Source organism: Artemia sp. Qi Xiang Cuo, chromosome 3, assembly GCF_049724085.1.
Source record: "Artemia sp. Qi Xiang Cuo chromosome 3, ASM4972408v1, whole genome shotgun sequence".
NCBI lineage: Eukaryota > Metazoa > Arthropoda > Branchiopoda > Anostraca > Artemiidae > Artemia > Artemia sp. Qi Xiang Cuo.
Window position 1 is genome coordinate 24630142 of NC_142796.1, and position 26581 is coordinate 24656722.

The 26581-nt window shown below is 34.3% G+C and overlaps 1 protein-coding gene across 1 annotated transcript in view; it reads left to right on the top strand.

Annotated features, from left to right (window-relative positions):
* Window positions 1-26581, top strand: part of LOC148953904 (sodium/calcium exchanger 1-like) — a 177581-nt gene that overhangs the window by 76406 nt on the left and 74594 nt on the right. Inside the window, exons 7-9 of the mRNA XM_089086009.1 lie at window positions 5411-5519; window positions 9205-9318; window positions 17575-17756. Of these exons, the coding sequence (XP_088942135.1) occupies window positions 5411-5519; window positions 9205-9318; window positions 17575-17756 (405 nt within the window). The remainder of the gene's footprint in view (window positions 1-5410; window positions 5520-9204; window positions 9319-17574; window positions 17757-26581) is intronic.

Here is a 26581-nt window from a genome sequence, read left to right on the forward strand (position 1 = left end):
AATTTCAGTTTCATTTTGACGATGTACCTCAAAATGATTTAAACCAACAAAGACTGTTTTGGTTTATTTTCTTCTACAAAAAGGTTCATATGGCAAATATGTACATAAAAGATCAAAAACGCCAAAAGAGAGTATTACATCCCTGAAAAACCATGTAAGCTATATTTAATCGGTAAATTTTTACCCTTCCTTTATTTTGTCATACTGCGAAACATTTTCCCGTTATTCCTTAGGCATTTCATACGATTTGCCGGTACTTTTCCATTATATGGCCCTTTCTAAAAAGTCAAGTTTGGTTAATACTAATAAAATAAAATAAAATAAGATGAATATATAATAATTTAGAAACAAATTTGGGCTATATATTTGCACATTAGGAGGGGGGAGGGGTTAAGGCATAGCAAATATTAAATGCGTAAACTAGCCTAACCTAGATACCTTCCCCCCTAAACCCCAAAAAAACACAGTTTAGTATCGTATACGCAATGAAAACCACGCTATCATGGCCTACTCTAAAGCGGTTAACACGTCAAAACCGGGCTTTACCATTGCCTACTCTACAGCGGTTAACCCTAGAGGCCCATATAGTGGGAAAGTACCAATTTGCCTATCTTGCCTCCCCCCCCACCCAGGATTTAAATTCCTGTTTGTGTACCTGTTTCAATTATCGGGATGTTCAAATTGTGTTTTAATTATCTTTTATGGAACAAGTTTCTAGTGTATTCGGCTGTTGAATAAAACTAATAATAGTGTAAAATACGAACCAAGACGTAAGGTGCGGTAAGGAATACACTCCTTGTACGGGATCTTCTCTGATATCCTTGTATATGATATACCTATATTACTATTTACGGGTCAGTATTTGTTCGTTGCTCGTTTATTAAGTTGCTTCAATTGAAACAAAAGAATTATGTATGGCAAAATGCATGCAAAACATGTAATTTGGGCTATATATTTACACACTGCGTGGTGTTGGGGGGCAAATTAAAGAGAGTTGCTTTTAGGAAGGATATAGGTAATCCTAAAATACGTACTTACATCTTTCGTAAAAGCGCTTTACGTTACTTTACCGCCCCCTCCCCCTAATGTGCAAATGTATAGCACAAATTATGTATTTCCAATTTCCATTGGATTTAAAGAGGGGTGTAGGTATAGCCGAAAAGGTCCCTTGCTTGCAGAGGTAGTTTTGGGGCGTATGGAGGGGGCACTTGCCCCAGGCGCAAAATTGCAAAAAAAATAATCGAACAGTTACAATTATTTTGTCATTTTTGTATTTCTATGGAGACAGGGGCTAAATTTTAGAAGACAGGGGGGGCTAATCAATATTTTTTCTTGGATGTAAGAAAGGCCAGAACCGTCGCTGCTTAATTGTTTTACTCTATCCTATAGAATGTCTTAAAAAGTTTGTTTTACTCTATCCTATAAAATGTCTTCAAAAGTGAAAATGAGAATGTAAGGCACGATTTTAGCTTGAGGCTATTTATCAGTCAAAGTAGGTATCACTTCAGCCAGTAATAGCTTGAAGAAAAATATCAATAGTAATGTGCAAAATGTTAACCCGCTAATTCATACAGTTATAAAGATTTCGTTTTGGCAGCTTAACTAGTTATAAAAATATAACGTTGCACATCTGTGTTGCAATAATCGTGAAGAGAAAATTATAGATGCAAACCTGTTTTTAAATTTAAAATAAAATGCAAATTACGTGCTGGAAATACAAGTAGGATGTTTTCTGCCTACACAGGTTAGGAGGACCCAAAGCTCAGGTTCTCTAGACTCTTGACATTTTTAAGGTGCGTAGGACCTTGTAAAGTTTTGGGTACAATCCCATTTTGCGGGCCTCTCTAAAGAAGTCCAACAAGAGATGCTACAGTCAAACGGAAGAGGCCCTTTGAAAAACCCGTTTTCACAAGATGATTAACTAAAAAAACGAGTTTTTTTTTAACTGAAAGTAAGGAGCGACATTAAAACTAAAAAGAACAGAAACTATTCCGTATATGAAAGGGGCTGTCCCCTCCTCAACGCCTCGATCTTTACTCTAAAGTTTTTTATTGTTTTAAAAAACAAAGTTGTGAGACAGAGTCAAACTTTAGCGTAAAGAGCGAGGCGTTGAGGAGGGGACAGCCCCTCTTATATACGTAATAATTTCTGTTCGTTTCAAGTTTTAATGTTGCTCCTTATTTTCAGCAGAAAAAAACTTGTTTTTTTTTAATTTAATTTCTAATCGTTTTTTAAATTATGCTGGTAAATCTGGCGCCCCCTTCATGGAAATCTTCCTTCCCCCAAGGAAATATCCTCCATGGAAAGATCCTCCCCCGTAACCACTACTACGACTCCGACCTCCCACTAGAAAAAATTCCTCCTAAAAACACCTGTATACTTCCCAATAACCAATACTGTATTAAACAATGGGCACAGTTTATAACTTGCAGCCCTTCCCCTGGGAACAGTGGGGGATTAAGTCATCCTCAAAGATATATTAATTAAATTTTCGACTATGCTGAACAAAATGGCTATCTCAAAATTTTGATTGGGTGACTTTGGAAAAAAAATGAGCGTGGAAGGGGGCCAAGTTGCCCTCCAATTTTTTGTCACTTAAAAAGGGCACTAGAAATTTTAATTTCCTTTCGAATGAGCCCTCTCACGATATTCTAAGACTACTGGGTCGATATGATCACCCCTGGGAAAAAAAAAAAAAAAAAAAACAAACAAATAAACATGCATCCGTAATCGCAGACAGGAGCTTGAAACCTCTATAGTAGGGTTATCTGATACGCTGGATCTGATGGTGTGATTTTCATTACAGTTCTATGACTTTTAGGGGTTGTTTCCCCCTTTTTTCGAAAATAAGGCAAATTTTCCCAGGCTGATTCTGCTGATGTACCTATTGGTATCAAAATTCCGTTTTTTAGAGTTTCGGTTACTATTGATCCGGTTCGCTCCTTACTTACAGTTCGTTACCATGAACTGTTTGATTCAAGATACCGCTGTAGAGAAATACATTGTATAGCGTGGTTTTAAGATATTTAAAGTGTTGTTTTTTGGAGTTTAGATAGGGAAAAAGGTACCTAGGTTAGGTTAGGTTACCTATTTAATATATGCAATGCTTTGAACCCCACCCCTTCCCTCCTCTAATGTGCAAATATATAGCCCAAGTTTGTTTTTAAACTGTTATATAGTCATACTATTTTATTTTATTTCATTAGCATCAACCAAACTTGACTTTTTAGAGAGGCCTGCAAAATGGGATAGTACCAAATTTTGCATAATTTGCCTATGTTTCTTTTAATCAAACTCGTGTCCCTCCTCCTTTAACTGTCCCAAAATATATGTAGGAAATATTCTTGTGGGTACATCTGATATAAGGTTGTGTGAGGTCAAAGGCTGGTATTGACCAGTGTTTCAACGCGACAGCGTCAAAAAACCTCTAAATTCCTGATCATATTCAAAATTATTAGTATATTTATTGTAGAATTTTTTGCAACTGACTTGTGGCCTAAATAACCCCGGGGCCATAAGCACTAAAGGTGACATACCGGGTCAACTCCATTTCAAAAATAAATGATAAGCTCTTTGCTAATCGACTATGCTTATAACAAATATGGCCGGAATACCTTGCTCCGACGGATGCTTGACGGCCAATTTGATATAGTTGTTTTTCTACAGAATCAGAATTACGTCTCCCATCCTTCAAGCTCTCCAAATAAGTTGGCTTAAGAAGCCAAAATCTAGGTAACCTAATTATTTTGTCCTAAAATTTCACTATTTTAAACAACCTAGCACTGTTCAAAGAAAAGTCCCAGATCCTCTTTCTTTTACCACTGAACAAAATGAACCCTTTTGGCCTCGAATTCTCTCAAAGCATCTCAGCTTGAACTACTTCTAACTTAGTTACGCTAGCAAAACACCAAACCTCTGCCCCAAAATGTAGACTATAAGCTATTTTTGTCTTGAACACTCTTTTCTGAATTCTCATATCAACTAGCTGACCTAAAGTATTTCTTAATAACATATTTGTTTAGTCTATTACCCCTTAAATTACAATCCTCTAAATGCCTAGAAACCCCCTCTGACGTGCCAAACTTAATACCCAAATAAACAAATTCCTGTTTAATCTCAAATGTATTTAATCCAAAATTAATTCTAACCATATGATGTATTTAGCGACAGGCGCAATCGGTTGTAAACTATAAGAAAAGGATAATGCGGCATTGGACTTCACAATCCCTACCGAGGGTGCTGATCTCCGTATCATGGCCCATCAGCCAGGAAGTGTAAGGGGAGTTATCTTTTAAAAATGCTCTTGGTCAAATTTCAAAGAGTGAACATGCTTTTCCGACATTTGAATGCAGACCAGTTCTGCCTGTTTGAAGAGCTAAATATTTAGTTTTGTGCATCCTGTGCTGGGCCATCCGCGGTGTTCCTAAGCGCCATCCTTGAATTTGTGATTCACTGCCTCCCTATGTATCATCTCGACTTCGGTCATTTTGTTTTTATCTCAGCTCAGCCACGCACATCTTTCAAATGAGGTGAAAGAGGGCTCTGCTGTCGCAGTTTTATCAGGATAGCTGCATAGTCAATTGTCAACCGTTCACTTATTGCCTCTAAATCTCTTCTGAAACTGAGACTTCTCTATCTGACAGTATGTTTATCTTAGACTAGACCTAGAACAACAATTGCCGAGCTATGTAACTCCAGTGACGAATTAAAACAATATAAAGAGCCAAAGGAGACGTCTGGAGCTGGAGATGGACTGAATGAATGTTCCGATGGGGTCTGCGCAATGAACTCACGGGTTATACTCTTAAGTTTTTCAGCCTTATGTGTGAGATAAGTCTTTCGCGGTGATAATCAATCAAAGATCTGATGGTTAGTTTTTTGATTCTGTCTACGGCTTACGACCAGCATTGAATACCGTATCGTTCCATCAGTCAATACCAGGTTACTTTTTTGTTCACAGTCAGGCACCAAGGCAATCATGGTCTAGTTGGCTTCTGATTATCATAAGAGAGAATACCCTGCTTTATCTCACGGCAGGGATGATTTGGTTTTGGGGGGAGGGGCAAGGGGAATTATTATTTTTTATATGGGGGAAGACGGCAGCTTATTCTTTATCCGGTCCTCATAAAAGAGTAAACGCTACGATTTTGTTTCTTTTTTACTTCTTTTGTTTGAAAGGCTCTTTGGCTAGTCCTCATAAATTTTTATCTCTTGAAAATAGTAAACCCAGATACAGGTCAAGTTATCCAAAAAAATGCGTTTGAAATTTGTCAGTTTTTTTTTTTAATTTAACACCTTGTTTGATTTAACGTATCGGTAATCAAACAAATTACTAAAAGAAAAAAAATACCCTATTTTCTGCTCCAAATGTTTTAGAATTTTTAACTAAGGGTACGACTCCTCTTTCCAGACTTGTTGACTGTCAACCGCATGATCGACTTTATTATCGGATTGGTGCAGTTAGGAGCATGACGGGGAGCAGAAAACTGAAACCCCAACTGAGTTTGAAACTTCAACAAGTAAGTGTTCTGGTAATTGTATTTAGCAAAGCTGAATTTTATTTTGGCGTTTTACAGACAAAACGTGATAAAAATCAGCCAATAAGAACCGCCAATAAAAAAGTTTATTTTAGTTGGAGAAAACACTGTTTTCTTGCCCTTTTTTATTGACTGATTCGGTTTTCATTTCGCCAATAGAACGAAAATTTAATCAAAGCCCGATGTATAATCTTATATGTTATATTATGCAAGGAAAGGACCTTCAAAAAAGCTTTTCTATCAGCTGAACCAAATTCCTGTTCATAATCTGTAAAACTGAGGACTGAATGGGTCTGACGAGTAAGATGCTTCTCAATTTTCACTCTAACTATGGACTACATCCTCTCTTTTTCCTGAAACTAGACTGTTGTTCTCTAAAATCTTTATCTAGTGTCTGTCTTAGTTAGATAACTATCATCATGCAAAGTAATTTGTCATGTTAGTTGAATTGAACTGTGGCTTATTCGACAAGCAAATACCAAAAAATAAGTTTAACTATAAATAATGCTAATAAAGGCTAATAGATCGTAATCGTTATTATTATCTGACTTCCAAAACCATATTTTCTTTCTTTTTTTCTTTTCATAATTTGGCAAAGAGAGGCGCTTTAGACAGTTTTCGTCGATATTCACTAATAACGAAATTCCCCAACATGATGGTCTTTGACTGAAAAAAATACACTGGCCACATTGTTCTTTTATAAGAAGGAAAATTATTTCCGTTTCAAAAAAAGAAACAAAATATTGTGGACCATCCTTAGTGGACAATCCATACCAGTAGATAGAAATGAAACTTTTACTTAAACGATTTTCCTGAGTTCGAGAGACAAATTTTATGAATTCTGATCCGAATAAAAAACGATCAAAATCGCTCCTACTAGAACATTTCGTTCATTGGGTGCTTTGAAATCTGGCCCACAAAGAGACATTCGACCCCTGTCCGAATCTGGCTTATACTATTTCTGTAAAACATGATCAAAGGCTTCTTTGGGCATCTCGTAGTTATTTGAAGTATAATCATACCCAAACTATTTTGCAAGCCCAATTATATTTAATGAAATATACTAATATTTATCAGATACATTTAGTTCACGTTTAAAAAAGCACTGAGCTTATTTTTATGATTCAAAGGTGAATTTTTAGATTAAATGTCATTGTTATCTAAAATAGGAGCGAAAAACAAGTTTTGAGTGGGAAATTCTAATTATACATCGTACCCAGAAAGAATTAGTAGATCTAGTAAGAATTGATCTGATCTGGAATGGATCTAGTAAGGAATGAACCAAAGGAAATGGGGCTATTTTGTCTAAATTTGTTCCGGTAGTCCTCATCATTACGATAAAGCTGCTTCATCATTTATTTTTCTGTGTCGATTTATATTTCTGACGTCAGCATAATGATTTACTATAACATTATTTATGGTTGTGACCTACGGTTATGACGTCATTCGTCATCTTGTAGAAGAAGTAGTTTTTTTGTCAAAAATTGCTTTTAATTTTAAATATTGCGTGTAGTTAGTTACAAAAGGCGCAAGATATAGCAACTTCCTTGCAAATGAGCCCTTAAACAGCTCTCTACGACATACCAGTGCCCCGCTAGCAGTGAAGAAGAAAAAAAGAAAAAGAAAAAAGAGGACAGATAAGTGTTATCCTCACAAAATAATTGATTTTTCTTGTTGTTCAAGACAGGGGGCTGTAAAGTTGCTTTTATAGGGTCTTCGACAATGTTGATTTTAATGGTGTATTTTTGTTTCGATCAGATCCCATTTTTGAGGGGTACCAGGCAATTTTTTAATTACTATAAATTGAATTTCAAAATAACACATTACTATAAAGAGTAATCAAGATAATAGTTACCATTCTTGAATCATCTACAAATAGCAATTTTTTTTCATTAGTCAGTTTTTCTCATTTTTTTTTTCAAAATATTTTTTAGTTTTTAATGTTTCGGCTACCGCTGAAACCGTAACTATACTTATACTGAAAGCGATGCCAGAAATAATGAATATCAACGATAGAAGCAGGAAAAGGTCCGCATAAAAATGGGTGTTCCTTTTTTTTATTTCCTTATCAATATGATCTTACTGTGGTATCAGCCTGTGGTATAAAATCCATTGGGAATTATTTAATTATGTAGTAGTAAAACTATTAAACTTTTTGTCCCTGTATCGCACAAACCGTCAGTCCAAAACAGACATAATTCATCTTAGTGAGAAAGTTACTGGCTAAATGTACATTCGCTGCTATTTACTAATTTATCAATTTATCCAATCGTTTTCTTACCCGATCTATTTATTTTAGGGAACATTGCCTAATTGGCTGAAGAGAAACTTATATTTTTCCTTGGGAAAGATTTATGTGCTAGACGAAAAAAATCAAACTTTTCCTGGAAGAATATATATAAATATATATATATATATATATATATATATATATATATATATATATATATATATATATATATATATATATATATATATATATATATATATATATATATATATATATATATATATATATATATATATATATATATATATATATATATATATATATATATATATATATATATATATATGTATATATATATATATATATATATGTATATGTATATATACATATTTTCCATCTTCAAGTACTAACACCAGAAAGATTTGGACATTCTCTAGATGATTGAAATATCAAATTCAAGACCAGGAATTAAAACTTACTTTTTTTAAAGTTTACTCTAATCTTTGTACTGTGCAGTTAATTCAAATGGCACCTAAATGGATTAAATTATTGAGCCAACAGATGCTCCATGTTGAAAATAACTGTATCTAGAATATGAAGAAAACAGTTTGTTTATATGTTCTCTCATTTCAATTAAACTTTGCGGGTAATATTTTTCTTTCTACTATTGAACTGCAACAATGGTTTTGCATTGGCTAAATAGGCTTTATCGCATGCGTTTACTTAAGATTCTTAAGAATGTAAACCTGTTTCACTTCCGAATTTTTTGTTTCATTTGCGAATTAGTTTAACTGACCAAACATAGACCATTTTTCATTCTTATGTTAATTAACTTACTTTACGGAATTACAATGTGGTTTGATGAGGAGGGCAAGTGTGATATGTCATTAGTGTGGATTTGTTTGTGCTTTTGGCTATGAGGAATTCTGTGAACTTGTGAATATCCTGCGGAAACGCTGTATCTGCTGCCGCTGTTGACGTAAAAAGGGCAGTAATTCTTATTCACAAATTAATTAATCGAGGCATTATTAATAATTCCCAGTCAGTATGACTAATAAGATTAAATAAATGTATTTTTTATATATTGTGATTTATTTTAGTACATAATAAACATAGTGTATTATACGCAATATTCGATCTGATATTACGTTGCCATTCCATTTTGGGACACTTTCTCGATTTCTATACTGTCAAGGCACTATGTATAACGGAAAATTAATTACTTGGTTTATAATTTGTGTGTGGATGAAGTAAAAAGCTTTTTTATTGGTTTCTAAAATAAAAAAAAATCATAATTTTTTTTCATTTTTGGAATGTTGCCCATAACATACCTCTCTATTCTTTAAAAGGGTAGAGTAATAATTAGGTTATTAACCTTAGCGATATTTTTAGTAATTCATATTTTAAGAGAAAGATATTACTTTAAGGTCATTACAGGATTTAAAAAAAGATCCTGTGCTTGGAGTTCTTATTCTTGGACCTTTGTCAATTCTAACACTTCCTCTCTTTTCTGTGCAGCAAGACAAGATCCTTCATGACATGGGGAAAAAGGTATTTTCAATGTGAAGCGAATGTTTGCTTTAATGTTGTTTTTTTGCTTTGCCTGCCTAAGCCCATGTTCTTGTGTATGTTTTACTGACTCAGATTTAACCATCCCAGGAAGGGTGGAGTCCTAATCCTGCTAGCTTTTCCCCTGGGTGGAAACTAAGATATTAATCAATTTTTCTTGTTTTTCGTATTCCAAAATTGAGGGTACGTGGGGTGGGGATCCTCCAAAGTACAAAAATTACTTTCTTCACATTCCTGGGGTGTTGGGGGATGGGACTATTTATAATATCCTGGCCCTTCTAAATACGAACACGTCTCTGAGCATAATGTATGTTTTTATCTCTCGTTGGGGTGACCAACTCTTGTTTGTTTTGTTCGTTCAATTTTTTTTAATCAATCTCTTGTGCAGGCATTGTGCATGCCTCCTACACTTGATACAAATAGGCACAAAAGCAGGGGAGAGGGTGACTTCGGACCTATCCCCGAAATTTTCGATGTGTTTCCTTGTAATTTCTTGTATTTTCACGAATGTTCGCTCCCCCGAAATAGACTCTTTTCGTGCGTGCATAGTGTCAGACATTCCATATTCCCCCTAATTTTATCTGTATGCGCTTGTGAATTCACGGATAAAACTTTAATAATAGTAAGGATTCAAAGGCTGTACCAGAGAAAGATGTCTGGGAGACCAATAAACCGTAGCCTTGAATAGTTTCTTGTTTTCCCAAGTCGGATATCTTTTTTCTTATCGAGCAAATCTGTGAAAAAAGGGATAATTGGGAATACTTCATGAAGTCTTGGAATAATGCCTCTCTATGCCGATAAAAACACATAGGAGCAGGGGATGGATGGTACAACGGGTCTCCTGTGTTGTGCAAAAAATAATTGAACCGCTTTGCAAAAGTAATGTTTCTCCACAAAAAAAGGTGATCATTTCAGCCGTTATTTCTTCATTCCCTTAGGCTTTCGTGTAACAACATCCGTGCGTGAACCAAATCTTTTGGATTTTTCCCTGTATAGCATTATTAAGAAGTATTGAAAAACAACTAATAAATATATTTTTCTTTTTTCTGAAACAAAATATTAATTTATGCTATCGTATATTGAACCGAGTACGTTTTTTCTAAGAGAAAATTTTCTGTTTTTAAGTTCCATAATAAATATCTGGGGAACATATTGTAATAATTCTATTCTAAAGACACGCAACACAAATTCTTCAATAAATTTAATATTGTACCCAAATTTATTAATTATTAATTTTGAAGTTATTTTTATGTTAACGAGGTTCGGTTCAAAGACAATTTAAGATTAATCTTTATCGAAATGAGATCTTTAAATTTCGAGGTTTTATTCCAGTTTCTTTAAATGGAATTTTAACTTGCAGTTACTTGGACCTTGTAATTATTGGATGAATCCCAGAGATACTTAAAATGGAAAGAGAATGAATAATAACTGGTAAAGTTTTTAATTAAAACGGTGAAAAATATCGGAAAACTGCATATATCAGGACAAGCTCGAATATTTTGACGTCGCGTCTGTAATCCTTTATCAACGAGGAAAAACAGACAAAAAAGAACTAGATTAATCAGTTAACGCGTACAAGAAAACAACATAAGATGAAAAATTCTACATAACAAAATAAAAAAAAGACTAAAAAAACTCATATCTTATGAACTAAAGTTGTTTTCACTGTCTTAACTGAAAATGTTACCTGCCGTTATGCATTTCGTTTCATTTTAGTCATAAATAGAAGAGTAGTACGTTCTAAAAAAAAATTATTAACGTCAATCCTAGAGAATTGTAAACGCCCTCTACTTACCAATTCAAATCAATTCAATTTTATTCAAGAAAAAACATAACAAAAACATCAATAATAATAAAGATCCTAGAAGATAACTTCTTAAGGACCAAAAAAAGAAAAAATTAAAGTAACACTGAAAAAAAAAATAGAAGAATAAAACATGGGTAATTAAAGCAAATTGGTTAATAATGGAAAGATTAAATTATATTATAAGTTTTGTTATATTTTTATACAACTTGCAGAAACTTGTGGCTAGTTCAACATTGGAGGGTATTTTGTTCCATTGAATAATAGATTTGTAAATGGGAGATTGCTGAGCAGCACTAGAAAAGCATTAAGGAATTCTAAAGGCTCTATTGGATGAACGGAGACAGTGGGCGTCGAAATTATTAATATTATAATAGATTAGTAGTTGAGGTGGAAGATTATTGTGGAAAGCAGAGTAAGCAAGTGATAAGTTTAGTTTTTGTATAATTTGATCAAGTGGAGCTATGCCAAAATCTGAATACAAATCACGAGTTGGATATAGACGGGGAAGTTGAAAAATTGCTCTAATGGTACGGTTTTGGGCAATTTTGAGTTTTTTAGTGAAGGACCGTTTTGTATTTCCCCAAACTGATCCGCAATAAGAAAGGTAAGGAAAAATAAAGGAATAATAGAGGGTAACTAGGATGTCAGGAGGAAGAAAATAATTCACACGGTTAATCATAGCTACTTGTCTCAAAATTATTGCTGGGATGTAAGAAATATGATTAGAGAATGATAAGCATGAGTCAATAAACACACCAAGAAACTTGGCAACCTCCACTTGTGGGAGGATATCGGAGAAGTACTTGAGACCAAGAGCAGGTTGAATAACGTCTTTGTTGTAGGGGGTTCTGAATAATACTATTTGACTTTTTTTGCTATTAATAGTCATGTTATTCGTAAGGCACCACGCCTGGACTCTGTTCAGAAGGACCTGGGCAGAGGTTATTGCCGATGGTAAATTGGTGCCAGTGATGAAGAAGTTGCTGTCATCAGCAAATAATACAGGATACACTGAAGGGCCCAGGTCCATAACAAGATCATTGATATATAGGAGAAATAAAATAGGGCTTAGAACGGAGCCTTGCGGGACACCCCTCCGAACAGGTAAGGGCTGACGAGGATACTCCACCTAGGCTCACACTCTGTACCCTTCCAGATAGATAAGAATCAAACCAAGAGAGGGGAACACCACGAATACCGTAACTATTTAATTTACTTATTAAAATACTATGATCGACCATGTCAAAGGCCTTAGAAAAATCCAAAAATAGCCCCAATATAGTTTTTTAAGCTCGATTTGTGAGCGTATGAACTGTGTGGCGTCAATTAGAGCATGAGAAGTTGAAAATTTCGGCCTAAAGCCATATTGGTGAGGAGAAATCAAAGAAACGGAGTGCTGACTGTCAAACATAAAGGGAGACAGACGTCTGAAGAATATTCTCTCGAGCACTTTGGATATAATAGGAAGAATTGAGATTGGACGATAATTACCTATCTCAGTTGGATCGCCCTTTTTAAGAACTGGAATAACAATGGCTGACTTTAGCAAATCAGGGAAAATTCTGTGGGTTAAAGATAGGTTGGCAATATGCTTGATGGGCTCATAAACAAAAGGAGATATGGTCTTCAGGAGCTTATTACTTAATCCAAGACAGTCAGGAGTAAAACTATTAGGGAGAGAACCGATGATTTGAAGTGCCTCATTGCTATCAGTTGGGCAGAAAAACATGGATCTAGGATTGAAGCAGGGGAATACAGCCTGTAAGGAGGAGCGGAAGTCAGTATGAGGAACATTAGAAAAATAATTATTAAATGCGTCAGGTGCATGTAAAGGGTCAATTAATCTACCATTTGTGTCTTTAAGGCGAATAGGTATAGACTTTGATTTTTTTTTTTTTTTGAGAGTATATCGTTAATGGTGGACCAAATCTTTTTCAGGTTTCCTTTGCAATTGAGAATTTTTGTATAATAATAATTTTTCTTCGCTTCACGGATGAGTTTAGTGCATAAGTTTTTATAATTTGATAGGTCAATATCACTACTGGTCATACAGGCTAACCTATATAATTTGTTTTTACGATATGAGGAGACAATGAGGCTATTTGACATCCAGGGGCATATAGGGATATTTTTCCGGTTAGGTTTACGAATAGGAAAAGTTGAATGGATTATCTCACTTAGCCTTTGCGCAAAACCATTTGTGGAAGAATTTACCTCTTGACAATTTATGACATTGCACCAGTCAGTGGTTCTTAGGCAATCGATAAAAATAGGTTTTATTTACTGAGCTGTAGTTTCTAGTAGGTGTTGGTATATTAATTATAGAGCATAGAGGTAGTGGTTGTAAAGGTAGTAACAAATAAATAGGAAAATGGTCTGACAAATCCGAAAATATATATTTGAGGACAGGTCATTTCCCAGGGAAGTGGATACAAAAATGTTATCAATTAATGTTGAAGTTGATCTCACAGGATCGACTCTACTGGGGAAAAAAATTGTGGTTAGAAGACCACACGCGGTTACTGATTCAAAAAAAGTGTCAGATTCAATATTTTTACCAACATTGAGTAGATTGCAATTAAAGTCCCCAAGAACTATTGCCTTTTTATGGGGTAGGTTAATAAAATTAGAAAAATCATCAAACAGATTACAAAAACATGAGGTCGGTAATGGAGGAGGTTTATAAAATAAGAAGAGTATATAGGAATTTTAGCCGATAACTATGTTAATAATTATTGAATAAATACATCTGAGATTTAGTTGTGTAGAGAAAATAGTTTTGCACTCTGATAGCCTGGTAAAATTTACATTAGAACGGATGTAAAGTGAGATACCCCCAGAACACTTTGTCAATATCCTGGGCATATGGATTATTTGGTAACCAGGGAGTAAAAATCACCAAGTTCGTAAGATTTGCCCCTCATTGAATAGACTTCATTGATTCCAATTCCTTGTTAAAATCGAGAGTGACCTCTTGATTTGAACAAGTGGCCCGAGACCTTAGTTCCTCTTATGCCACCAGAAGCACTCAGCCTCCAATTATCCCGCTGGCTTGATGCAGCTACCACATCCTCCCACTTTGGTAGGATAAAAGTGTTCAGGATGCATAGGTCAGTCTGATAGTTGTGTCTTAGTGTATTCCTGAGCTTTCCCCTACGATGGGCGCCCATTGGCTTTCTGAAGGACAAGATTTGGAAGTAATACTGAAGATTAGAAATAAGATTGGATTAGAAAATGATCCATTCTATTTTTTTCTTTAATTGTCTTTCTAACAAAGATTTATGCTTCGAGTATGACTTAATGTGATGAGGTGTATTTTGAATTTGAGGTGCATTCCACGCATATAAAACGAAAACTCTGTTGAGTAATTTTTGAGAAAGGAATGGACAAGCCTCGTGTAATGGAAAGTTTGAATTATCCTATTTTACAATGCATAATATGGTGGAATAATAATCAAAATACTGCCAAGAGGAAGGGGAGAAATGCTCAAACGCTCCATCGTTCTAGATGCTCCTTGATAGGTGTATTAATGAATCACCTATCTTAGGTGATTCATTTAATGAGATTTTTATAGCATAGGTGTATTAATGAGATTTTTATAGATAGTTGTATTATAGATAGGTGTATATAGATAGGTGTTATAGATAGGTGTATTAATGAGATTTTTATAGCAGTTAGCGGTAAGTACAATATTAAAGACACAAAAAGACAACAATTCGCAAGTTAAGAAAGAGACACCCTAATATTTTTTTTGGAGGTTTCTTCTCTTGAATTGTTTATAATTGCTTAGTTTTTATTTTAATATAGGGTAATCTTTTTATCGTTCTTCTATTTTTTGGTTCTGAAATGAAATCTCTTCTTTTCTTTTGGTGATTCAATTGCCTATAATATTTTAATAAGCGTATGTTTTTAAGTTATTTTAATTTTCGTTTCTTAATAAACAGTTTAAATAATTAATTGTTTTTTCTTTCTTTTTTTGCTGGTGAATGCTAATTTCATGGGATTTAGTCCTTAACCTGCATAGTGGCGCTTAGCCCAGATAGAGGGCATATCTGATTTCTCATTTTGTGGGTATATCTTTTAATTTTCAATGAATGTATGTATGTTATGTATTTAAGAGTATTCCTTTACATTATTCTTTATAAACATCTTAATTTCAATTTATATCTGTGATTTTTCTTTCCTTATATTAATTTTTGTCTCTCCTGTTCAGCTTTTAAATATTAGCGTATGTGGCATTTCAATAGCTTATTCTACTTTATTGCTCCTTTTCGTTTTGTTTATTGTACTTTATTTCTTCTTTTCGGACATTCCCAAAAAATATTTTCTTTTAGGTTTTAACTCTTTTAGCTTATTGATTCTGCTTTACGTTAATAGTTTGTCACTTTCACGCCTGTGGGGCCATTATTGGTTGCTCAAAAGCGCTCATTTTGGGTGGTTACTTCAATGTTTACTTAATGTAATCGACCTAAAACATAAAGTAGAAACTAAAAAGTACAGAATAAAATAAAAAAAGTCAGACAATTTATGTATAGAATAAGAATCCCAAAAAGAAAGTAACTGGTTTCTTTATACATATCACAAGAAACCTGAACTGGAATGAAGGCACACCTTAATCTAATTGCCCATCAAGGAAATGGAATGGCCCATAATTACCCATTGATTTTCCGCGAAAAGGAAACAAACAACCATAACAAAATTAAAACACGTACACAACAGTGATGTTCAAGGGCAAGCAAGGAAAAGTAATGAAATGTAAGTATAGCTATTGAACAAAACAAAATGGTGTGATTCCCCACATAAGAGAACGTTTTAAGCAATAACAATTGCAATTGACTGTAAAGACAGCAATGTTAAAAATGAAAAAGATGACAAACAACAGGTGATATATTTGGAGTATTTCATGATGTCGTTCAGTTTATTGTCGTTCAGTAAAAATTGCTTATTTGCTTCCCATTATTTTTCAAAATAAAATAAATAAAAAAAGAAAATATGATCAAAAGATACAAACATCATCAAAAGAAAGAAAATATATGAGAAAATGAAGCTCATTACTAGACCATATGGATAAGATGATGGAATAGACAAACACTTAAAGGTAAATTATTAACAATTTAAACCTCCATGTTTGAAAATGTTTGAATGATTTCTGTTCTTAAACATAAAGCAATTAGTTCACTGTTGCAGAAAAATCGAGAAGACAAAGCAAAATAAAAATCATTGAAAATACTGCCTGTGTCGGGATTAAAAAAAGAAGCACAAACTGGTCGCAAAAAACTGGAGCATAGTCTAGATAAATCTCGTCTTGCATAACGATTCATGTTCCCTACAACTTTTGAATACCCTAGCTTTTTATTTTAGTATCTCTTAGAACCAGAAACTGCACAGAGCTAAGTCGTCTAAGAACTGTGAGACCTGGACAGAAAAAATCTTCTTGTAGTATAAGGAAAGGTTGCAATCCAAGGGATGAGCTCCAACAACACCCTTAAAAACGAGATATTCACATCAGGCTACATTAAGAAATAACCTTATATTTCGAAAAGAATGGGCTACTAGATGAGCAGAACGTGACAGGCCAACTTGAGAATGGCTAATGAGAATCAAATCCGTCAAATAAACGTTAAAAACAAGCAAAAAAAAAAAAAAAAAAAAAAAACGCAAAAAAACCCTCAAACACGTAATTTCAACTCCAGACAAAACACTGGACTTGTAATCGTTGCGGGACTAGAATATTGGTCCGGGGTCGGGACTATTGGTTGGGACTAGATATTTCCAAGCTCACTATTTTACACATTTTTTTCTTAGAATTCTTTCCCTTTCTATATTTTATCCAGATGAAAGAGATCTACCCGAGGTACCCTATAGTGACTGTCATGTAAGGCCAATTGAGCCAAATAAAAAAAAAAAAAAATGGCAATAAAAGTCGAAAATAGCATCCCCTGCGTGTTTTTAAGTTAATACGCCGATTCGTCTGTTGGAAAATTTCAAATGTTATTTGGTCAATTTTTAAGGGTGGCTAATTCTCATTATTTGATAGCAGTTAAGTTTTGATGTTAATGCTTACATTTAGTGAATATCCTTGCAAATTTATATAAGTTTAATACAAAATACATTGGCGAAACGAAATGCATGCTGTTTATTGGCTCAATCCTCTTTCCAATGTTTTAATTCGTTCACAATATCTGGTGTTTTTCATGCTTTAAATTCTAAACATTATATGTTATATTAAATAATATATATATTTTATACATTAAGTTCAGTGCTTTGGTGCTAAATCCTTAACAACATAAGAAGGGATTTGGTCAGATCGGAATCAGAATGGACTACACAGAACTCATGTTAATAATGGAATTCGAATGCTTCTTTAGAATAGAACTATAATAAAAATCATAAATTCTTATAATTCAAACCTATTTATGCTCATATTTTAGATATACGAGGCTATTAACGATAATCCAGAAGTCCCTGATATTGGTCCTTATATAGAACCAGATGAGAACCATGTTTCCATCGTTGAATTCCAAGCCTTTTCACTGGCTGTCTTGGAAAACATTGGAAAGTTCCAGATGACTATTACAAGAAGTAGAAGACTAGACAATGGCGCTGCAGTCAAGTTAGAATAATAAATCAAATTCTTTAAAGAGAATAAAGAGTTTCAAAAGGGAATATTTTGAAGAAAGAACTACGATAAAATGTAAACTATAATTAAATTTCCTGTGGAACATCTACTATTTTTATTTATTTAGTTTTTCTTGCATATAATGTTCACGTAACAAAAGGGAAAAAACCCACTGCTTCAATCTAGAAGAATGGAGCTATTAAATAGTTACTTTATTTAGTAGAAATCTGCTTAACAACAACACGAAGAAAAAACAGAACACTAGAAGAAACAAAACAAAGTGACATCTAATGAAACAATAGTATAACATATTTGTTAGAAGATAAATTATCACTCAAATGTCAAGCAGAAATGTCAACCGCATTTCAAAGGATGCATTTTGATGTTTCTCGTCTAACCGCTTATCTTAATCATAGATAGACAAATCTATGCAATATGTCTGCTTTTAAAAAAGAGATAGAAAAGACAATAGAATCATCCCAAGTTGAAAAGCGGGCTGGCAAAGAACGCAGAAGGTAAAATGTTCCATCTCGTCAATTCGTCAGACGATCTTTCAAAATATTGGCAAATACCTAAATGTTTTCACAAACCTTAAAGGAATAGATTTGTGAACCGTGAGAAATAAACCAAACGTGTGGTTTTCTAAAAGAAATCTTAAATAAACAGCTGTGTTAAAGGCTCTCTCAAAACCGCATCAAGGAGGCACACTTGTGCTTCTTTAAAGAGGCGACCCACCACAATGTTAAGCGATTTCCGACTTTATCTTCATGGACTTTATCTGCTCTCCAACTTTATCTTCATGGAGGAAAGTGGGCCGGGAGTTTCAACCCTCCCACCACATCCCCCTTTAACGTTGCCCGATTTGGCTGAAATTTAGAGGATAAGGTTTCTTAGGGCCTGGGAGCTTTTCCGCAAAATTTCAGCTCACTCCGATCACTCCTTCCCTGTTTTCCAAAAACCAAATATAGCCACTTAATGTTCATTAAATTATTTTTTTTATCTGACACGCCTACAGGCCACAGTTGGCAACGGATCCGGTAGAATGAGGACTCATTCACAGTGGAATTAAACCTGTTATGGCCTTTTGATATTCTCAGACCGAAAAAATTATCCCCCGAATTTACATTTATGAAAAACCTCGTTTTCATGTTAATTTAGGCATGCCTCCGAAAGCTTGCATCGGCATTCGTCTCGGAACTAAATCACTCACTGAGGAATGTCAAGAGATTTTAATGACGCAAGTCGATAAAATCTGCTGTCTCGTCTGATGAAAATAAGTTTTTTTTAGGAAAGTAAAGAATGAAGTTGGAACTTAAAACGAACAAAAATTATTACTTCACAGGCTATCAAGGAGGCACACTTGTGCCTCTTTAAAGAGGCGACCCACCACAATGTTAAACGATTTCTGGTCCTAGAGGTTGCAGAGAGACGGCGGTGATCTTGTTTTGTAGCCTAAGCTCAAACTAAGAACCATGCAAAATTTACCCCCTCCGAATCTATCTCCATGGGGGAAAGTGGGCCGGAAGTTTCGACCCTCCCACCACAACTCCCCTTTAACGTTGTCTGATTGAGCTGAGATTTAAAGGATAAGCTTTCCTAGGGCCTGGGAGCTTATCCTCAAAATTTCAGCTCAATCCGATCTTTCCTTCCCTGTTTTCCAAAAACCAAATATAGCCACTTAATGTTCATCAAATTATTATTTTTTTTCAGCCACGCCTACAGGCCGCAGTTGGCAACGGATCCGGGTGAATGAGCACTCATTCGAAGTGGAATTCGACCTGTTACGGCCTTTTGATATTTTCAGACCGAAAAAATTATCCCCCGAATTTACATTTACGAAAAACCTCGTTTTCCTATAAGAGCCCATGTTAATTTTTGAAATTCCTAAAAGCATAGTATTTCATTATTAAATTAGATCAAAATAGTCCTTTTATCCTGACAAGACCGACTGCAAGCTTCCAAAAATCCCAGCTCTTTCCCATAAGTTTTTTTTGTCAAGAAACGAAAATCTTAAAATCTTTAAAAGCCTTAACTCAAGAATCTTCAAAAGTGGGATTTTTTCGGGGTGGCAGCCCCCCAACCTTAACTCCTGACACGATCAGCTAAAAGTTGGTCAAGCAATAATAAGTAATAAACTGTACAAAAACGTGAAGAAATTATTTGAAAAAAACTGCGTTTTCTAAAGAGTTAAAGAGGCTGAGTCACAAGTTCAGACCTTAGAACGTACAGGAATTAGGAGGTATAGTTGGGGGGCTACCGCCCCCCAAACCTCCAGCTTTTGCAGCCTTTAAAAAAAAAAAACAAGTTTTTTAAACTGACAGTATGGAGCGACATTAAAAATTAAAAAGACCATAAATTATTCCGTAGATGAAAGAAGTTATGCCCTCTTAAACGCCTTATTCTTTACGCTAAAGTTTTTTATTGTTTAACAAAAATAGAGTTATGAGAAAGTTAAACGTTAGCATACAGAGTGAGGCGTTGAGAAGGGGACAGCCCCTTTCATATAGGGAATAATTTCTGTTCGTTTTAAGTCTTATTGTCGCTCCTTACTTTCAGTTTAAAAACCTTTTTTTTATTTAAAGGCTGCAAAAGCGGGGGATTTGGGGGTGGCAGCCCCCCAACTGTACCTCCTAATCCCTGTACGTTTTAAGGTTCGAACTTGTGACTGAGCCTCTTTAACTCTCTAGAAAACGTGCTTTTTTTCAAATAATTTATGCATAAATTTATGTATAATTTTTTTAACGCCAAATGCTAGATGTTTTTTTTATTTTATTTTTTTTATTTTTTTTTATTTTGGTCGACACTAGCACTAATTTCAACTTTTATAGTTTCCCCATACTTTTTGAGTCACTGCCATTTTAGTAGTATCCTATCAATATTTATCAAAAATACATGGAATTTTACAAAAATATAGGGTGTAGTCTAACCGGTACATTGACTTACCAAGGACAATGATATAAAGGTTTCAATTACATATGGAATTACATAAAAATATAGGGTGTAGTCTAACCGGTACATTGACTTACCAAGGACAGTGATATGAAGGTTTCAATTACACCTGGAATTACATAAAAATACAGAGCGTAGTCTAACCGGTACATTGACTCACCAAGGACAGTGATATAAAGGTTTAAATTACACATGGAATTACATAAAAATACAGAGTGTAGTCTAACCGGTACATTGACTTACCATGGATATTCAAGCATTATCATGACTGATATATGCCTTCGTAGACAGGTTTCTGGCTTGACAGTCAAGCCGCTCAGATTTCAGACATAATTCAACTATTATCACGACTAGTATATGCCTTAGCAGATATTGACAAATGTTAATTGCCTTAACTCGATAGTAGTTTGCTATTAAAAAAATTGGATGTTACAATCAGAATTGTTTGACTGCCATTTGCAAAAAAGGAATGAGGGATTTGCGAATTGGACTATACGAACGATCTTATTTGAATAATAGGGAAAAAGAGCTAGATAACATTTGTGAATTGAAGATGGAGAAAAAAAAGGGTTTAAGTGATTAGCAGTTAAGATAAACCTGAAGAGCATGTTAATTCATACCTTATTTATTATAAATTTGGAACAATATCAATCTTTAGAAACAGTTAACGATGATAAAATGTTCTTATGAGTTGACCTAGCCTTACTTCTTCGATGTGTACTGTATAATACACAAGTGGTGTTTGGACAGTGTTGTCAATTTAAAATACAGTTTAACGTTATAATAAAAAGTTTCCAGTTCTTTTTTAGGAAAAATCTTCCAGATAGGGGGGATTTCCAGTGTGAATACAAAAACAACCAGAAATTCAATAAAAAATGTTTTTTTTAATGACAGCATGAGGAGAAATTTTCTTGCAGAATCGTCTGCAAAAAATGTACGTGTGTTTGTGTGTGTGGGTGGTATTCAGTGAGGAAGGAATTGTCAGTGGTTAATTTCCCGGGAAAGCATTTTAAATGGTCTCCATCAAGAAATTGTTCGTGGCTGGAAATTTCCATGGAGGTGAAAGCAGGTTTTCCTGGGATTATTTGAAAAATGATCAGAAATTATATTAGAAAAACAAATTTTTCAACTGAAAGTAAGGAGCAATATTAAAACTTCAAACGAACCGTAATTATTCCATATATGAGGGGCACTACCTAATCTTCAGTATCCTAATCTTTACGCTATAGTTAGACATTTTAATCCGATTTTTAAACAACGACTCCTGAACCACAAGGATCGTTTGATTAGAATAAGGAATTTTTTTTATAAAACTGCTTAAAAAACTTTTTAACTGGTTAAAAACTATTGACTTTTATATTTAATGTCTGCAGAGATTGAATGCTGCAGGTTCAACAAGGAACCGGTTCATGACCGTTGTCACAATTACCACTGTTTTGCTGAGGTTTTGTGTATGACCATTATCTGCTCCATATCATATGATCGAACTCTGCCTCGAGCAAGGCCGTATCCATCGGAGGATGCTACAGGGTGTGTATTCAAAAGTTTTTTTAACCCCCCCCCCCCTCTGAAAGAGAATAAACCCCTCTGGGTAATAATCACATGTACAAATTTGGTCTCGAAAAGATCCTTGTCTGTTTTATGGGTTAACCACCCATAAGGCTGATTTATCTATTTATCCCGACGTAACTAAATGCTAAATTCACGCTGCCTCATTATTTGGAAAAAATAAGCAATTGCTGTTGTAAGTAATTGCAATAAATGCAATTTTTGTGTTCTCTTAAACGCTGTTTGAACAACAAAATTAACTTTACGCGAGTAATTCGAAAATTTAAGAAATGGTCAAGGTCAGGTGGTCTTAACTCTTTACCATCGCATCAAAAACTATAGTTCAAAGGAAAGGAAAAAATGAATTAAAAACTTGGTGCTCCATAAAGTTTTAAGTAAGGTTTTAACCGCAACATTTTTGTGTTTCCTGATAAATGAATACAGTAAGAATTTTCTATCATAGGCAGTGCAATAGCGCTGCGCAAGTAAAGAAGAATGTTGGCACAATGTATTATTTTTTGTTTTTGGTTTCTTGGTTTTAAACCAGGGCACTTCGTATCGAAGGAGCTGTCTTAGAAACTTCAAAAAAAGTTCCCTCGATTCAAAATTGGAAGGGCTTGAGCCCTTTTACATAGCCAAAAGTGATTGGAAGGCAACTAACACCCCTTTTACGCCCACCATTTCCCCAAAGACATGCAATCAAAATTTTTAGATAATCATTTTGTTCAACGTAGTTGAAAGATCTGAAAATTGTGTCTGAGGAGGACACTCCCCCCACAGCCTTCAGGGCAAGGGTTATAAGTAATGCCATGGGGGCATATAAGGTTTTCATAGAAAGCGTTGTCGTAAAAACTTCAAAAAAGGCTTATTCAATGGGAAATTCAAATTCTAATTGATGATTAACCCGAGGAAGAAGTTAATGTGTAAGCTACGCAATAAAATTTTACAGAACTTAAGACCGTCAAGGACCTGTACAACGTGGTTAAATTCTTAAAATGTATTAAATCCAACAAGATTTTGGCCACAAATAAACTACCATTACTACTATAGGGGAATCTTTTTCTCAAACATTTAAACATAATTGAGAATTTGTCTTTACAAGAGCAGAGCCTGGTTTAAGAATTAGCTGAAATGGTTAATAACTGAGACTTACTTTATTCCCTTGTATATATTGTAATTACTTTTTTTTAAGACCTCGGTTTATTTCCCAGTTTTGATTAACTTTCAAAACATTTCTAATAAATAAAATACTTAATTAATAGTGAAGATAACTATATTTGTTGATCATTATTTGTTTTTTATGGAGTGACATGTAGGGGCCATGCAGTCAAGCAGTGCGTTAAATTTTGTGCTTTGTCTACTTTGTCTATAACCAGTTTTGCTATTGAAGTTATATTCAACTTTTTTTTAGGTATCTTAAAATGATAAGAAATATGCTTACGGCTATAACAATCGTACTCCATATGGATATGCGAGATTGAGGTCTCCGGGTTAGAGCACAATATATTCACTCTTTGAGTATAAAATACAGATCCAAATTACAATTTTGTATAGTTTGAAAAGCTAACTTCAAGGATGTATGGTGTTTTCGATTGAGAATTCATTGGCTTGAAGAAGTCATCATGTGGGGTGATTTTTGAATGTGCGTTTCTATTTCTGACTACAGATCGAAGAGAAGTCTCTTGTTACCACTTGCATATCAACTACAATATGTATGACTACAATGAAGACAGGTAGCGCAATACATCATGCTTTATAAAAAAAAAGGTTTATATGATAGAGTGATACCTCCATCCAATAACAAAGGGAAGGATCTATCCATTGTACAAGAGGAAGTTAGAGAGATATGCTGTTTTTTGTTGTAACAGCACTGTACGCAAAAGGGAATCTACCCACTAATAAACTTTTAATCGAAAAATGCAAATCTGATATGCAAATATTCAAATTTGAAGATTTTAATTGTGAGGTATTTCCGAGTAGAAGACACAGCCCAGAGAACGAGGTTCGATTTTTTATAAGATGGGTGCCGATAAATATTCCTTCTCGGAATATGTGTGTAAGATATCCCAGGAAGATGAAGAACAACAAAATCCGTGATATAGATTGGGATCACACTAAGTAGATGATGAACAATGATGAATTTTTATAACAGCCATCACCCCCAGGACTACCCAATGGTCTTTTTAAAGACCAACAAATCTATAAACACTTCGTAACCATGGTCATATGAATCTTTTCTGTGCCTTGACAGAAAATAAAACATCGCATCATACTAGTCTGAAATAGTTTTTTTTCTTCTTTTTTTTTGCACCATGTGAAAAAATTCACAATGGTTTTGATACAATGAGCGGATAATCAGATCAAACCTCGGTATTACTTACCAAATCTCCAAAAACTAAATGCTGAAAACTAATTAGGCTCGAAACGTAGTTTAATTTTAATTCTGTATCCAAATACGTATAGTTTAAAAGGTCTTAGACTATTTGTTAAAGTTACAAACAAAAGCCAATCCTCATAAATTCAAGAAAAAGGGGAAACATCCCAATAGGGACTGACTTTCATATCTTGAGTTGAAGCACCCTTTTTAAGCATTAGAAGATATAATACAGCGAAAAAATGTCGTTTACAACTGGTTTGTGCAGCAAAACAAATATTTTGGCCTAAATACAACAAAAAAGCTATCAAGCATAAATGCTATGAGAATAGCAATCAACTTAAATGATCGAAAAAGTTTGTATACAATCTTTTACATTCTGAAGGCAGGTTTTAGGGGAGATGGGTTGATTGGCAGAAGGATATCTTAGCGTAGTTATAGCATGATAGTGGGGAGCGAGTTGCCTCTAGTTTTTTGTAAGAAAATTATGGAAAATACAATTCTATGGTTCAAATCTGAAACTTAAGTCTATTTTTGGATCGAAAAATAAAACTATTTCTGTACAATCTGAGCTAATAAGGGTTTTTTCCGTAAACTTTAGTTTTTTGTAAGAAAATTATGGAAAATACAATTCTCTGGTTCAAATCTGAAACTTGAGTCTATTTTTGGATCAAAAAATAAAACTATTTCTGTAGAATCTGAGCTAATAAGGGTTTTTTGCCGTAAACTCTAGTACTTTGTATGAAAGTTATGAAAAATACAATTCTCTGGTTCGAATCTGAAACTTAAGTCTATTTTTGGATCGAAAAATAAAACTATTTCTGTAAAATCTAAGCTAATAAGGTGGATGACTTGAAAATAAAATTTTTTGCATGATAGTGGGGAGCGAGTTGCCTCTAGTGTTTTGTAAGAAAATTATGAAAAATACAATTCTATGGTTCAAATCTGAAACTTAAGTCTATTTTTGGATCAAAAAATAAAACAATTTCTGTAAAATCTGAGGTAATAAGGGTTTTTGCCGTAAACTCTAGTTTTATGTAAGAAAATTATGGAAAATACAATTCTCTGGCTCGAATCTGAAACTTAAGTCTATTTTTGGATCGAAAAATAAAACTATTTCTGTAAAATCTGAGCTAATAAGGTGGATTACTTGAAAATAAAATTTTTTGCATGATAGTGGAGAGCGAGTTGCCTCTAGTTTTTTGTAAGAAAATTATGGAAAATACAATTCTATGGTTCAAATCTGAAACTTAAGTCCATTTCTGGATTGAAAAATAAAACTATTTCAGTAAAATCTGAGCTAATAAGGGTTTATTGCCGTAAACTCTAGTTTTTTTGTAAGAAAATTATGGAAAGTACAATTATCTGGTTCAAATCTGGCATATAAGGTGAAAACCTTATATGCCGCCATGGCATTACTTATAACCCTTGCCCTGAGGGCTGGAGGGGAAGTGTCCTCCTCAGACACAATTTCCAGATCTTTCAACTACGTTGAACAAAACGATTATCTCAAAATTTTGATTGGATGTCTTTGGGGAAATGGTGGGCGTGAAAGGGGCGTTAGTTGCCTTCCAATCACTTTCGACTATGTAAAAGGGCTCAAGCCCTTCCAATTTCGAATCGAGGGAACCTTTTCTGAAGTTTCAACGACAGCTCCTTCGATACGAAGTGCACTGTTTTAAAACCAAGAAACCAAAAACAAAAAATAATACATTGTGCCAACATCCTTCTTTACTTACGCAGCGCTATTGCACTGCCTATGATAGAAAATTCTTTTTGTATTCATTTATCAGGAAAAACAAAATGTTGCGGTTAAAACCTTGCTTAAAACGTTATGGAGCACCATGGTTTTAATTCATTTTTTCCTTTCATTTCAACTATAGTTTTTGATGCGATGGTAAAGAGTTAAGACCACCTGACCTTGACCATTTCTTAAATTTTCGAATTA